Source organism: Pterocles gutturalis, unplaced genomic scaffold (genome assembly GCF_000699245.1).
Source record: "Pterocles gutturalis isolate BGI_N339 unplaced genomic scaffold, ASM69924v1 scaffold23461, whole genome shotgun sequence".
Taxonomy (NCBI): Eukaryota; Metazoa; Chordata; class Aves; order Pterocliformes; family Pteroclidae; genus Pterocles; species Pterocles gutturalis.
Genome location: NW_010101221.1, coordinates 20,626 through 35,519, shown reverse-complemented (window position 1 = coordinate 35,519; position 14,894 = coordinate 20,626). Strand labels below are relative to the sequence as shown.

Here is a 14,894-nt window from a genome sequence, read left to right as displayed (position 1 = left end):
TCCAGTGTGGGATTCCTCCCACGGGAGACAGCCCTCCACAAACTTCTCCAATGTGAGTCCTTTCCACAGGCTACAGTTCTTCATGAACTGCTCCAACGTGGGTCCCTTCCATGGGGTGCAGTCCTTCAGGCACAGACTGCTCCAGCGTGGGTGCCCATGGGGTCACAAGTCCTATGTGCAAACCTGCTCCAGACTGGGCTCCTCTCTCCACAGGTCCACAGGTCCTGCCAGGACACAGGGTCACAACTTCCTTTGGGCATCTACCTGCTCCAGCGTGGGGTCCTCCATGTGCTGCAGGTGGATCTCTGCTCCACCGTGGACCTGTGTGGGCTGCAGGGCATGGCTGCCTCACCATGGTCTGCACCACAGGCTGCACGGGAATCTCTGCTCTGGCACCTGGAGCACCTTGTCCCCTCCTTCTGCACTAACCTTGGTGTCTGCAGAGTTGTTTCTCTCATGTATTCTCACTCCTCTCTCTGGTTGTAATTGCACAGGTTTTTTTCCCCCTTCTTAGCTATGTTATCACAGAGGCACTACAACCATCGCTGATGGGCTCGGCCTTGGCCAGCGGCGGGTCTGTCTTGGAGCCAGCTGGCTGTCATTGGTTCTATCAGACACGGGGGAAGCTTCTCACAGCTTCTCACAGAAGCCATCCCTGTAACACCCCCACTACCAAAACCTCGCCATGCAAACCGAATACATTCCACCCCTTGCCTCTGTGAATCACATGTTTAAGAATTATCATTAAAATCCACATTTATCACACAATCTTCACAAACTTCACCGTATCAGCAAAAAGAACTATCGAAATAACATCATCACAACACTGAACAAAAATGGAAAATTTACACACAATCCACCCCTCATTCCTTCACCACAATCACAACAACCAAAATTCACCACAATCATTCCACTCTCTAATTCAGTCCCTGGTTTGCCTATTGCCTCTCCCAGCTACTATCCTTATCTCAAATTCCTCATGCTCCGCATTGGGTGTCAAAAAGGCCTGTGGTGGGTTGACCTTGGCTGGATGCCAGGTGCCAGGTATGGAGAACAGCCTGAATGTCATAATCTCAAAAAAAAAAAAAAAAAAAAAAAAAAAAAAAAAAAAAAAGATTACAAAAACCATTAAAAAAAAAAAAAAAAAAAGAAAGGCATTGCAGATACCATTTAAAAAAAAATTATTTATTGTTTAATCCAAAGACTTCTGTAATGTGCTGCCTGAAACATTTCACATGTCAGGATGAAGATGAGCTGTTCGGTTTGGGTTGTGTGGACCAAGGGGGTTGAAGTTTGGCATGAGGCTTTGCAAACCTGGATTATATTCCAATTTCTTCCACCTATAAGTCATTTCTTATTATGCCTCCTTCCTTCTCTGTTTTTTTAGTGGGGAGATTTCAAGATGGTGCTGATATTTCACGTCGTGTTTTACACACAGAAAGCATCATTCTAGTATATAAGCTTTTGTCCATTGGCTTAATTCAGAGCAGAAACATTGTTAGAAAACCCTGAAATAATGATGTCATTTCCTACAAAAGACCTGTGTGTAAAACCAGTTGAATATTTTCTGCTGAATTAGATATTTAAAACAAATAAATCTGTCTTAATTATAAGTTAAACACAGAACAGCAAAGCCTATGAAAAAAAAATCTTGAAATAAAAAATAAATCAAAAAATGCTAATAATGTACTACAGAGTATTATTTACTAAGATAAAATTTATATAGTATTATTCCAACAGGCTTTTATAATACATAGTTCTGGCATGAACAACTGTTGACATGTCACGATGTGGTAAAAAATGCAATTAAATTTTTGTCAAGTAAATGACAGCAGTAACTTATAACTTGTTGAAATAGCTTAACTTCTCTGCAGACCACACTATGCTCTACTTTCTGAGATAAACTTTTGCAAAAGATCTGAAACAATATCTTCATCACTACCAATTAATAAAGCCACCTTTTTTTTCCTCCCAAGTGGCCATATTTTTGCTAACTCATTAAGAAATACTCATGGATAATTTTTTTCTTCTTTAAGAACATGTGTTAAAATCAAAGTTAGGACCCAGGAGTCAATCGCCACATAGAGCTGAAAAAAAGGCTATGTCATTAGTTTTAAGCAGTTTTTGCACTCCCGTCTCTTAATCTGTGGTCTGTGCATGTAAATCATGATACTGGCTCTGACCACACTTCTGAGGCAGGGCAGTGGGAAATGCTTTGTTTGAGCACAGACAACTAAGTCGAAGAATTTTAATATAGTTGAAATATGCATGAATAGAACTACTTGATACACATACTATTAATATATAGAAAAAATACATTATACCCCTATGGCTGTACTCTTGATTTAAGTCAAGTTTGTGAACATCAGTCTATTCTGCTTTCCCTTCTGAGGCATAAAGTGGAATAGGACACCACGAGCAACCATTGAATACACTGTAAATTATTAACAAAACTGCTAGTTCAGCACTGATAAAAATTATTCAGACTCTGATCAATTTGCTGATGAACACAATGCATCTTTATACAGCATCAAAACATAGAAATGATCCACATTTCAGGATGAGAAGTTCTTCCATCACTGACAACATTTTGACTCTGGAAATATAGAAGCATCCCATTATTTATCAGATCATCACAGCAGTAATTTACCCCATGAGCTACCTTCAGTCCATAGCTCCCATGCAGCAGCCAGCTGTAGTATATTCCTCAGCACACAAGCAGCAGAAAACCATCAGGAAATCACAGCTGTTGTGTTCTGGCCATCCAGGACAAGTGACCTGATCAGCTCTTGAGGTGGCACAAAGGAGTAATTTGGACCATCTGAAGATAGAGCTCCTGGGTCCAAAAAGAGACAGACCTGCCACGGGAATAAGCAAAAAAAACTACAACTTTGTCTGCCAACATCCTCTTTATTAATAGCCTGCAGAGTGGGCAGCTTCTCAGCCATCTGCTTGCACAGACTCTGAATTTCTTCAACAGCTGCTGATTTTACAGGAGGAAGATGTTTTGTGTTTGAAAAAACATGAGCCTCTCCTCTGGTCTCCTGGGCTGCCTTTAGGCTTCTTCCAACTAATGCAGCTAAGGCAGGTTTGTCTATGAGCATGCCTAGTCCCCTGGCACAAATATACTCCTCTTCAGATTGTAGAGCAGCTACAGCAACTCTTTCATCCTCCCAGACAAGGATCAGCTGGAGGATCATACTTGGAATGTCAATGTTTAGAAATTCAAGCTTTAAAGATAACCAGGGAAAAACAAAACAAAAAAAAAACCAACCAAACAAAAAAGGAAGGTAGGGGGCTTGGGAAATTAGGTCTAAAACCATATTTGAAATTGCATATCTACAAAATTCAGGCACACTGTAAAAATTAAAGCTGCTCCAGGGATACTTTCAGCATAAATCAGTTTCCTTCCAGATTTTCTTAAAAAAAAAAAAAAAAAGTTTTGGCATTTGGAGCAGTTATTTCAAAGAGTTTAATGCAGACTGATAAATGTGGAGGTTTTTTGGTGGTATGTTTCAATGGACTAATCACACACACAATAGACCAGAACATCAAAAAGCTTATTTCTTTAATACTACTTTGAAATAATTTGAACTTTATTGTTTGGTGACTGATTACTCTATAGTTTTCTTTTGATTATAATGAATTGTCATCTTTGAGATTACCTGTGGACTCGACATACTGCATTTCAGATAAATCTGTGAATGTTTGTATCTACGAACTCTATTTTCAGTCTAGCTTTCTTCTTTTACTGCATTAACTTGGTATTGCTGTTTCTCTGTGTAGATTTTAGCCAACTAAAAGAACAGAAAAATCTAATTGAGAGATGCCTTGTTTCACAGGAGTAATATCTTCAACAGCGTAACACTACAGAGCCACCTCCATCTCAGTCACAGCTGTGCACAGTTCTGAATCCTGATCGCTCTTGTCATCTGCTGCTGTAGCTGTTTGTATCTGCAGCCAAAAATTCAACATCCTTTTGGTCTAATTCTGCTGTGACAGAATAAGCTATTGCTCCATTTGTCCATATGTGCTGTTTGGCGCCAGTATCACTGGTGAGTGACTGCAAATGTGTTTTGATTTTCTTTGCTAGTCTTGCAAAGCACAATAACATTGAACTAAATATCATAGAAAATCCACACAGGAGGAATGATGCAGTATAGCTGCCAGTTGTGTCCACAAGCCAACCTGTAGGAAAACAAATCATGGGTTTTTAAAGGCCCACTAAAATTCTGATGATTTACAAATCCTGTGGTTAACAGGAGTTTTATAAACTTCTGGACTTTTCACAGTTAAATACAATAAAAAAATACAGGTTTACGTCACCGTCACTATACTTTCACCTCCTGGGGCAGGGAGGGATTTGTCCTCAGCAGGCAGATAAGATTTTTATGGGCTTTTGTTTGGAAGACAAACCCAGGAGAAAAGGGACAGCAGTCATCACCACAATACTAAATAAACATCTTTCAACTGCATTAATTTAACTGTCAGTCCTCAGAGATGCTTAGAGAGCCCTGGGATTAAATATAGTGTGCATGAGATCCTCATATGGAAACATCTAGTGAGCTATGCCCTAGTTAAAATAATTCCATTTTGCAATATTTTTTGCTATGGAAAAATAAATTAAAAGCTTCAGAAACAGAGACTGATTGGGAATTGATGTGAACAAAATTTGAAAGACATGTATATATACATGACTGTAAAAAGAACTCTGTCCTACAAAAGTCAAAACCATGTGAATTTCTTCCTAAAGAATAATTACAGAATCATAGAATCATTAAGGTTGGAAAAGACCCCAAAGATCATCAAGTCCAACCCACACCACCTAACTCACTAAACCATGTCCCTAAGCACCACATCTACACGTTTCTGGAACACCTCCAGGGATGGTGACTCCCCCACTTCCCTGGGCAGCCTGTTCCAATGCCTGATCACTCTTGCAGTGAAGAAATTTTTTCTAATATCTAGTCTATCTGGTGCAACTTGAGGCCATTTCCTCTTGTCCTATCACTTGTTACTTTAGAGAAGAGGCCAGCACCCACCTCAGTACACCCTCCTTTCAGGTAGTTGTAGAGAGTGATAAGGTCTCCTCTCAGCCTCCTCTTCTCTAGACTAAACAACCCCAGCTCCCTCAGCCGCTCCTCATAAGACCTGTGCTCCAGACCCTTCACCAGCTTCGTTGCCCTTCTCTGGACCTGCTCCAGCAGCTCAATGTCCTTCTTGTGGTGAGGGGCCCAAAACTGAACACAGGATTCAAGGTGCAGCCTCACCAGTGCCACATACAGGGGTGCAATCACAATAATAGGAGTACATCTCTCATCCTTACTTCACTGTGATGGAACCAATGTGGAATATGACGGTTGGATATTACAGTGATGAGCTTGTGACCAAATATTAGTGAAGCTGACTCACCCACCTGTTCAAGCAGTTTGGGGGTGAAAAGATCAAGCCCTCCACAACAAAACCCAACCTTGGAATGACTCTCTTTAGGTTATATTTTCAAAACTGTAATTTCCCAGTGAAACCTTTTATTCTTTCTACTTGCACAATTTCTAAACTATGTGAAGTGATGATAACAGCTCTTAGAAGCCCCATTCCATCCTTACTTTTTTTGTTTGTTTGTTTTTTACATTTCAACATTATGCATAGAAATCATCCCATCAAGACAGGGCTTAAGTGGGATCTAGAATCTTATAAAGGTCTAGGTGTGTTACTTCCCTGCCCAGGGGCCAGCCCCACATTCAGTGTGCATTCACTGTCCTTCCTCTCCTTTTACATCACACCAGCAGGTAGATCTGAAGTAGGAAATCATCTGTGAACTGACCTGCAACAGGCGGGCTCACTAGATATGGTATGGCATGCAGAAAATACATGACACCCAGTGCTGATGATAAGGAAGAAGTTCCCACAACATCTGCCGTCACGACAGGGATCAGTGTTACATAGGCTCCATCGAAGTAGCCAAAGGTAAATGAGAAAGGCACAAGCAATGGGAAGTTTTGGAGAACTGGCAGGAAAAGACAACAGAGGCCATCCAGTCCCACAGCAAAGAGGTAGCAAAAGTACCGATGCTTCTTCAGACACCTGCAAATTTCAAAACAGAAAAGAAAAATTTGTCACTGGACACAGCATCTCAGTTTCTGTGCCCTGGCATGCAGCACTTCAGTCTCTCTCTCTTTTATATAGCTCAAGTTTAAGTCAATTTTCTTACACAGACTTCAAGATGAAAAGCTCAACACTGACGAGCTTTTTTGTTCACCTACAGCTGCAGAAACATCTGGTAAGCCTGCAGTGTTCTTCAGGCTGCCCCTAGTGAAGGGAGCCACTCCCCTGCCAGGATTTTGCAGCCCTCTATAGTTTCAGTGTTCAAAGCAATATTCCATCAAGCTTTACATCCCAGCTCAGCAAGGTGCTTGCAGTATTATGCAAAAAATGTTACAGTATACCTCTCTTAGATGTTGTCCTTTGCATCAGCCCTTAAACACTGGAATTAGCATGAGCTAAGTGAGATGGCAATGCTTTTCTTCCTGCCCCACAAAGGCAGTAATTGATTTTTCCCACAAACTGAATAAGCACAATGAATATGTCCTTTAGAATCAAAATCCTTCTTAATTTAGCCAGTCTCTACTGATGTTACAGATGCTATACACAGATGTTTGGATCGAGCTGAGTTAGCAAAGCATGGTGAGTTCTTACATCCTGGAAAACATATACCAATTTTAGGTCAGTCCTTTTAGTACATGCCTGACAGCATTGGGCCAGATATTTGACCCTTCTCCATAATTTCCATGCCTCCCCAGCAGCACAAAAGAGATGGAAAAGCAGAGGAAGTACAGTGAAATCCTCTAGAAAACAGATACAGAAGACCACTCTCAACACACCTCAGGCAGGGGGTTACATTTCCACTATCAAATGCAAGAGCTTTGCACAAACACATAATTTCTTCAGGCAAAAAAAGAAATTAAACCAACAGAATTGAACAAACTCAGAGACAAAAACATTAAATAGGAAACATTTTTGAAAGGCTGTGTGTTGAGTGGTTTGGGGTTTTTTTTTTTTTCCTGAAAAGTTACACATGTGACAGAAAAAGTCCATAATGTTAACTTTTTATATGTATTACACCTCACTTGCATCCAGCCTCCCACCAGCTAAAGTTTACACTTGCTTAGCTGCAAGCCTTTACCTTCTGTCTGTCAGCCATCCAAAGGTGATATTACCAATGATGTCTATGACACCAAGTATGGACATGAGGAAGGCAGCCTGGTGATGACTCACTCCAACGCTCAAAGCATAAGGAACCAGGTAGACAAAAAGAGGGCTACAGCCATATGCCATAAATAAAACTGACACTGCCAGCACCATGAAGCCTGGCATCAGTAAAAAGTCATATTCCTTCCATGAACAGTAGCATAAACATTCATGAGACCATGCTTTGATTAAAGGTGAACAGATGGACATTCGCTTTAAGTCTTGTTTCTGTGCTTCAGGGACATAATCCTGTTCAAGAAACTCAGGAGCAGTTTTATGGTCTTCCTTAAGAGCAATAGGCCGCATCAAGGCACCGCAGACACAGAGGTTTAAAACAAAACCTCCCAGGATGAGTAAAGCTCCATGCCAGGAAAACTGCTCAATTAAGAGCTGGACAACGGGGGCCAGGATGAAGGTACCGATTCCACTTCCTGACATGGCTATTCCGTATGCCAGCGCTTTTCTTTTATTGAAATATTTGCCCACCATCGCGATGGCTGGAGAATAACAGAGTGCAAACCCAAGTCCTAGAAGAGAAAGCACAGTGCAGATGGCTTAATACTAAGCATGACACATGCAACACATTTAATTAAACCACATAACCTACATTAGCACAAATGAATAGGAAGCTTCTTCTGATGCTGTATCACACAGCCCAGTCACAATGTGAAGAGAAACCAGGATGGCTCCTTTCTTCCACTGTCAGGGTTACTGACTTGATGAATCTAACTGATCATCACTAATCCACAGTAGCAAGGCTCAGAAAGAAATGATGGGGTTCACTTAATAAGAAGAACAAAGATGATCAATAAACATCAGAGAAATGGTGTGCCAGCCCCTCCTGGATGCAAGATGAGGTCTTGCCCCAGGGTCTGCACAGATGCTGGCCATAGACACACTGTCCTGAGGAGGCACCACTTTGTGTTTCAGTCTGTTGCAACCCTGAACATTAATTTTCAGGTCTTTGAAACACTGTACAAAGAGTCTGTCTCTTACTAATATTCTACAATAAACCTTTTTCAGTCAGCTAAACAAACTCTAAGCAGCCGCTGCTTGGACTCTTGACCATTTTAAATGCCTGACTACAAGTAAAGAGGGGGGAAAAGTCTCAGAAAACAAAGCCATGTCCAATTTAGTAAACAAATAAGATCCATCTTTTTGGCTGGGAAGAAGATTGTAGTCTCTGCTGCAGAACCAGAGAGCAGATTTTAATCATCAAACGCTTGCCTGAACACTAAAACATGTATTTCTGACTCAGCTGCAGAAATAAGATCCTGACTAGGGTTTTGGAGCGTGTCCTACATTGAGGGTGAAAATGTCCTCACTGCCTTTGGCAGAACTTGCCAATAGAGGAGATAATCACCCAGCACCGTAACCAGCTTGCCACATCCTCCTCAAAGGCCACACTGTGCAGGGTGGGCACTAAGCCTGCCAGGACCGGATAAGTGGATTAGATGGACTCTGAACCACAGGTGCCCACTCTGGCACCCCTCAGGAGGTGAGGAGAGGAGCAGGACAGAGAGCTGCGTTTGGACTTGTGTGGGCAGCAGAGCCAGAGAAGCCCTGAGTCAGACATCACTCAAGAGTTGTGAAAATCATGGCATACACACCATTCAGTTTTTAGTGAATTGGCAGGGGGAAATAGGTCCCCAAAAAGCCAAGAAACATCCCATGAAAAAGCAGAAATGCAAAGTTTGGGGCTGAAAACATTTTCATAGCTCTCAGAAGGAACTCTGCTACTAATTTCCACTCCCCCATCTGACCTTTGATTCACTCTTCACAGTTTCAAGTCCTGCAGCTTTTATGGATTTAGACCTTCATCAGTTATGCTCCCACCTCCTCTCTGGGTTGGGGCACCACCTCTATCTAGCCTTTACCAACAGTTCACCTCTCCATTAATCAGTCTCCACAGACTAGAAGTTCACTGCTTGTAGAGTTGGCTCTTCACAGCTCCGTGTACAAAGTGCAACTGCTTTTCCACCTCAGTATTCAGAGCAGTTCTCACTAAGGAAGCCTCACTGGCATTAGCATGGTATGTGGCACAGTCCCTTGGGTTACAAGGAGTCTTTTTATTTGTTATGAACACATTTGTCAAAGATTAACATTGTTAATACAAGAGTGACATGCACTACAACAAGGAATTTTTTTTTTTTTTTAAACAAATAAGCTCTTGGCAGCGTGTGAACTTCAGTAATTCCACCAACTTGTTACTAAACAGCAGGGGACCAAGAACAAAGGCTTATATCACCGTGGCTGCCAGGTCAGTACTAATGAGGAAGGAATGTGAGTGTGACCATGGGCACTTCTCAAGTTCCTCTGTGCACAACAAACACAGGGAAATAGGACAGAGCAAAGATATTTGTTATCACCATACCTGAATGAAAATAGAGGAGCTGCTACAGCAACACTACCAACCAACAATTTGTTTGTTTTTCAACTGGAATGTACTAAGCTGACCTACCAGGTATTCATCCAGTGCTCCTCTGCCCACTTACTCTTATGTTTTGATTTAAACTTTTTAAAAAAAATCTACAAATACTTTGGGGCAGTCTAGAACTCCTACTATAACAAACTTATTTGCCTCCCAAATCACAGGCAAAAAGGGAAAGCTTTTTGTGTATCACCTGCAACAGCAGTTCTTCCTGACCTCCCATAATTTCAGAAATTTAACTTCAGTTACAGAGACGACTGTGGACTAAGAGTTGCTTTTGCAGGATGCTCCATTTGGGCTGTATGAGACTTGCTGAGTGCTGAAGCCCTCACGGAGGCAGCCAAAGCTTCTCTTTTACAATGAAGGGAACATGTCTAAGTATCTCTGTTGACCAGTGTGGTGGGAATATGACATGGAGAAGAGATCATCCCTCTTGAAAGGAAGGACCATTATTTTTAACGTTCCTGTGTAGTTTTCCTGGCAGGAACAAAGGGGCTGAATGCCTCCTACCTGTAAGGACTCCTAAGGATAAGTAGAGATGTTCCAGGCTGGTGGCGAATGAACTCAAAATTAATCCAGTAGATGCAAGCAGCCCTCCTAGCATGATACCAACTTGGCAGGACACACGATTACTGATTAAACTCCCAAGCGGGGCTTCAAAAAAACAAATAAAGCTGGTAGTTAATGGTAGGTCCTCACACACAGTTTGCTGCAACAGTCATAAATGAAAAAGAAGTAGTAGGCAAGCAGGAGAAAACTGTGATCATAGCTATGCACAGTGGTCTTCCAACATCCCCCCTATCACAATGGTGTGAGCACCAAAAAACTTCTAAAAATAATTTTCCTGAAAGTCCGGATAAGACTGAAATTTACAGTAGCTTTCTCAGCAGCCATTTTAGTAGATCACAGTCATTACTGGACACAGCTACTCTGCAGTTTTTGGGGTCAAGAGAGGCCACAGCGACAGCCCACACTTTTCATTACTCCATGCTTACAACACTGAGAGCTTCCACCACCTGGAATTTGCACTTCAGCCTTCATTAACTTCAGCCATCCTTCCTTGATCCTTCCTGGCTTTGTGGGCTCTGCATCAGACCCAAACAGGAGGTCTCATTTCTTTTGGACCATCTGCAGGGCTGCTACCCCTCTCCCGCCCTTCTCCAATGTTGATAGGTCCCAGATCACCCTGCCTCTACCATGTGGTGTCATCACCAGCCCTCTCCCTCTCCACTATCTGCAATGCCAGGGTGAGGTTATCCTTATTTCCCTTTTTCCCCCAAGATATAACCTAGCTGATACAGGAGCATTGCTATGTCTCGTTCTAGCTGTGTTCCTATGCCTTCAGAGCAATTCTCATGGACTAACCCTCTTCCACAGGATTAGGGCATGGATTTTCACCTAGCTGGACAGTTTTAAAGTAAACCCGTGAGAAATTTGGTACAACTGCTGCATTGATGCATGTAATTTTTAGCAACACTGAATTTTCTTTTAAGGGAAAGAACTATTTGTAAACACACAAGTTTGCTAAAAAGAGGATGACTGTGACTTGATCTGAAGGCAAGATGTACATCCTGTGGTAAGTCTCAAATATGACTCCAATCACAAGGCAAAAGAAACAAGTGCTCAGTTAGTAGCTCTCAAACATGACTTGTCCCACTAGACCCCGACAAAAGTGCATTTCTGAAAACTTAGATCATTTGACAAAAAAAGTTCTGCTTCTCCGCTATAGTAAGAAGAGATGCTCCCTTCCTGCACAACCATGCTGGAGGAAGCAGCTTGGATATACCATACCCCAGAGAGTCCACAGCATCTGTCTTGCCCAGCTGACTCCACCAACTTATGAACATGCTAAAAACAGATGGAGCTGAAAAAAAAGCAGCCACATTAGTCTTAAAACAGTAATACACACCACAGAGCATCGTAGCACAGTCAACAATGGAGTGGATCCAAGCTGTTCTGGCATAATCCTGCCCAAAGTATGCCTGGAACTCCACAAAAAAAATGGAGATGCACCTAGGAAAGAAAACATGAACACCAATCTGTTGAACATGGGATATTTTCCCCACAGAAAACACCTGCCTCGCTTTTCAGGTATAAAGGGTACCCACTTAAAGGTCCTCTCCAGCTCCCAGGATAATAAAATCTGTGGTTTGCCTAAATTCTAGTGAGATTGTGAAATTTTTAAACAGTTTCTAGGGGATATTGAAAATGAAGGACTAACTTAATGCATGAGGGACAAGACACAAAATGATGTGTGCAAGTTATGAATAATTCCAACAGGCACCTAGGCTAGAGTAATTCAGCCAGAGAAGAATCTTTGCTTTGCACTGGCAACAGCTGAATCACAAATGGGTGTCAAATATTATCCCAGATAGACAGCTACTCCAGAGAGATTATGAACATTGTAATAACACATTTCTCACTGTGGTGTCTGCTCCTACATTTTTATAACTCATATTACTTTTAACTGAAATTAAACTGAAGTTGTAATTATCACCAGCAATTTATAGATCACACATTGATGTTGCTTCCCTGGTACATCAAGCTCCAGCTCCTCCATTCTTCACTGACCTGGTTGCTTGCTAATGATGGCATTCACATCTGCACAAACTGGCAGGGCAGGGCCAGCATAGTACCTATAGCCAACACCACCTATAGCTATGTGTTCATGGATGCACAAGTGCAAAGCAAGTGAAAAGCAATGTCTCATGATCTGAGAATTAAAACACAGCAGGAACCCATGGACCTTCCAACAGTTTATTAAAATGCTTCTAAAATGTTACTTTGCTCTGCTTAATGAGTATTACTGTTCTACCTGTCTCTGCAGGGGAATGGATTAAAAGGTTGCATAGTTTCATTCTATTTACCGGATCAGCAAGAGATCCCTTTTCCCCCTCTCTTTTTAGCTCCTGCAACTCAACAAACGACCACTTTTTTTTGGCTGTTTTCTTGCACATACTTCATTCTTGTATATACTCTAGAAGCGTGCCAGCCATTAGATGTCTCTTGGATGTAACACGTGAAAAAGGAAATAAATCTATTAGGAAATCTCTACTGTTATTATGGAATTGGTACATTTTCATGCATAAACTAACACTGTGTCAATGTTTCCATGCCCCTTTCATGCTCTTGACTGCAAGAGCCTAGACTTTAGATCCCTAAACCTGTCAGCTTTATTTTACAAAATTTAGGTAGGAAACACTGTATTTACATTATACACTGTCCAGCATACACTGTGTTCCTCACTTACCAGGGTGCCTATCTCTCTGCTTTATATAGCTTAAATGTCCATGTTCACACACACCAGGCTCCTCTGCCTCCAGCCAACATCAAAGTCACCCAACAGCAGCCAGCAGCTGTGGAAGCCATCTCACCCCAGATGTATACATTATGTTTACACAAGGCAGTAGAGTCTATTCCTGTTTTTTCTATTATTGAGAAGTACTTTGAGAAAATATTTTCTGCATATTTTGGACACCAGAAGGGTATAAAGAGGGGCCTCCTCTCTAGGGCATGGACCTTCTCAGTAAGGATGGTACCTGAAATGCTTGCAGTAGAAGGGGCTATTTACAGGTTTCTCGGATAGACTCAGGAGCCAAGCAAATCCACTGGGACAAGAAAAACTGAGCACGGCTGTGGGGTCAGAGGGACACAGTGGACCCAAAGAGACCCTACATGATTCCTCCCTCCCTGACCAAACCACCACAGCCTGAAATACCGCTGCCTGCCCAAAGCTTTGGTTCTGAAAAAAATCAAGGAGAGCGTGTTGAGAGATAGAGCAGTTATCAGAGGAGGCGAGACTAAAACCTGAGGGTTCATGGTCCCTCAGCCGTCCCCACAGCCTTAGGGATTTCAGGAAGCCTTTAAAAATGTAGGAAGAGAGAGGCTTGTACCTAGCCAGAATAACCCCAGCAACTGTGGGACATCAGGGGAGACCCCACATCCTCCTCACAAGGAAAGAAAAAAAAAAAAAGGGTAATGCCACAAACAGGTTAGAAAGACAAGAAGCAGCTCCTTTACCTCGTCACAGCCCTGGTACAGATAGTGACAAGGAAGCAGCCGGCAACAATCATCCAGCCCCAGCCTCCGTCGGGAGGGCCAGGGTGCTGGGCCCGCCGGGGCGAGGCCATGGCGCAGACTGGGGCGAGTCCTCCCTCCTCCCCACCTCACTGGCAGGGCCTGACTCCGGCAGGCTCGCCCAGCGCAGGCCGGGGCTGCCAGGCACATGGGTCACCAGCCATCTGAAGGGAGAGAGAGAGAACAAACAGGCAGAGAGGGAATCGGAGTACAACGCACACACAGTAACCTGCGCGGCTGGGCTATGACACACTGCTCCAGATTTAGTGCATAAAAGCCATGGGTTTCTTACAAACACAGTTAAAGAAAATTTGCTGGAAGCATGAGTGCCATCAGAATTTGGCCCCGTGTCTGGAATTATTCATTTCAGAGTAATTTGCCCAGCATTTACATCCTAGCACATGACATGACACCGTTTTTCCCCCACACACACGTAAGTCACAAGCTATACCAGTGCCAGTCACTGCGGCTCATTTACCTTCAGGGGGGCTCCCCCTGCTCACACCAGTCCCTGGCCTGACCGGTATTTTCAATTGCAGTCTCCACTCAAAGTAGCTATTCCTTCTTGTACACAATTTAGGGCAAAATTTTTGTTTGAGGGAATACAATTTTCACCTTCATATGAAAAAGAAATATTCGCTGCAAAATCAGAGCAGATTTGATGATGAAGAGACCAAATGACACCCACTGGACCCCAGATGTGTCACCAAGTTGTGTGTTGGAGTAGCTTTGCTAATGCTATGAGTGTCACCATCAGCCTGGGACCAACAGCCCTTAGTCCTTTCTGCATCAGTGATGCATGTCAGGGCTAGACCAAGGGACCTGAGACACCCGATGTTGCTCAGTGCAGGGACACATCATGCTGGCTGTCAGTGCTGGGCTTCAGACCATATCTTTGCCATCACCAGTGAGCACATAACTCCTGGATGCATCAAAGACTTATAATAAATAAGCAAACTATCTGGGATGTCTTTCAGTTTTGAAGAGAAACCTCAAGTAGCTTCTATATCACCTCATATGACAGATGCTGAATATGCAACATTCCCACTGACAAGAACTACAGGCTTCCCAGGAAACATTACCTGTTACAGAACATAAGATGGCTGCAGAGCTACTCAAAAGTGCAACTCAAGAAAGT

The 14,894-nt window shown here is 42.6% G+C and overlaps 1 protein-coding gene across 1 annotated transcript; it reads right to left on the bottom strand.

Moving 5' to 3' along the window:
- Positions 1-3,928: 3,928 nt before the first annotated feature.
- Positions 3,929-13,809, bottom strand: SLC16A12 (solute carrier family 16, member 12). The gene is made up of 6 exons (XM_010082710.1): positions 13,700-13,809; positions 11,589-11,692; positions 10,190-10,333; positions 7,184-7,775; positions 5,825-6,084; positions 3,929-4,188 (listed from the first exon to the last, which is right to left on the bottom strand). The coding sequence occupies exons 1-6, from the start codon at positions 13,807-13,809 to the stop codon at positions 3,929-3,931; spliced, it is 1,470 nt and encodes a 489-aa protein (XP_010081012.1).
- Positions 13,810-14,894: the final 1,085 nt, after the last annotated feature.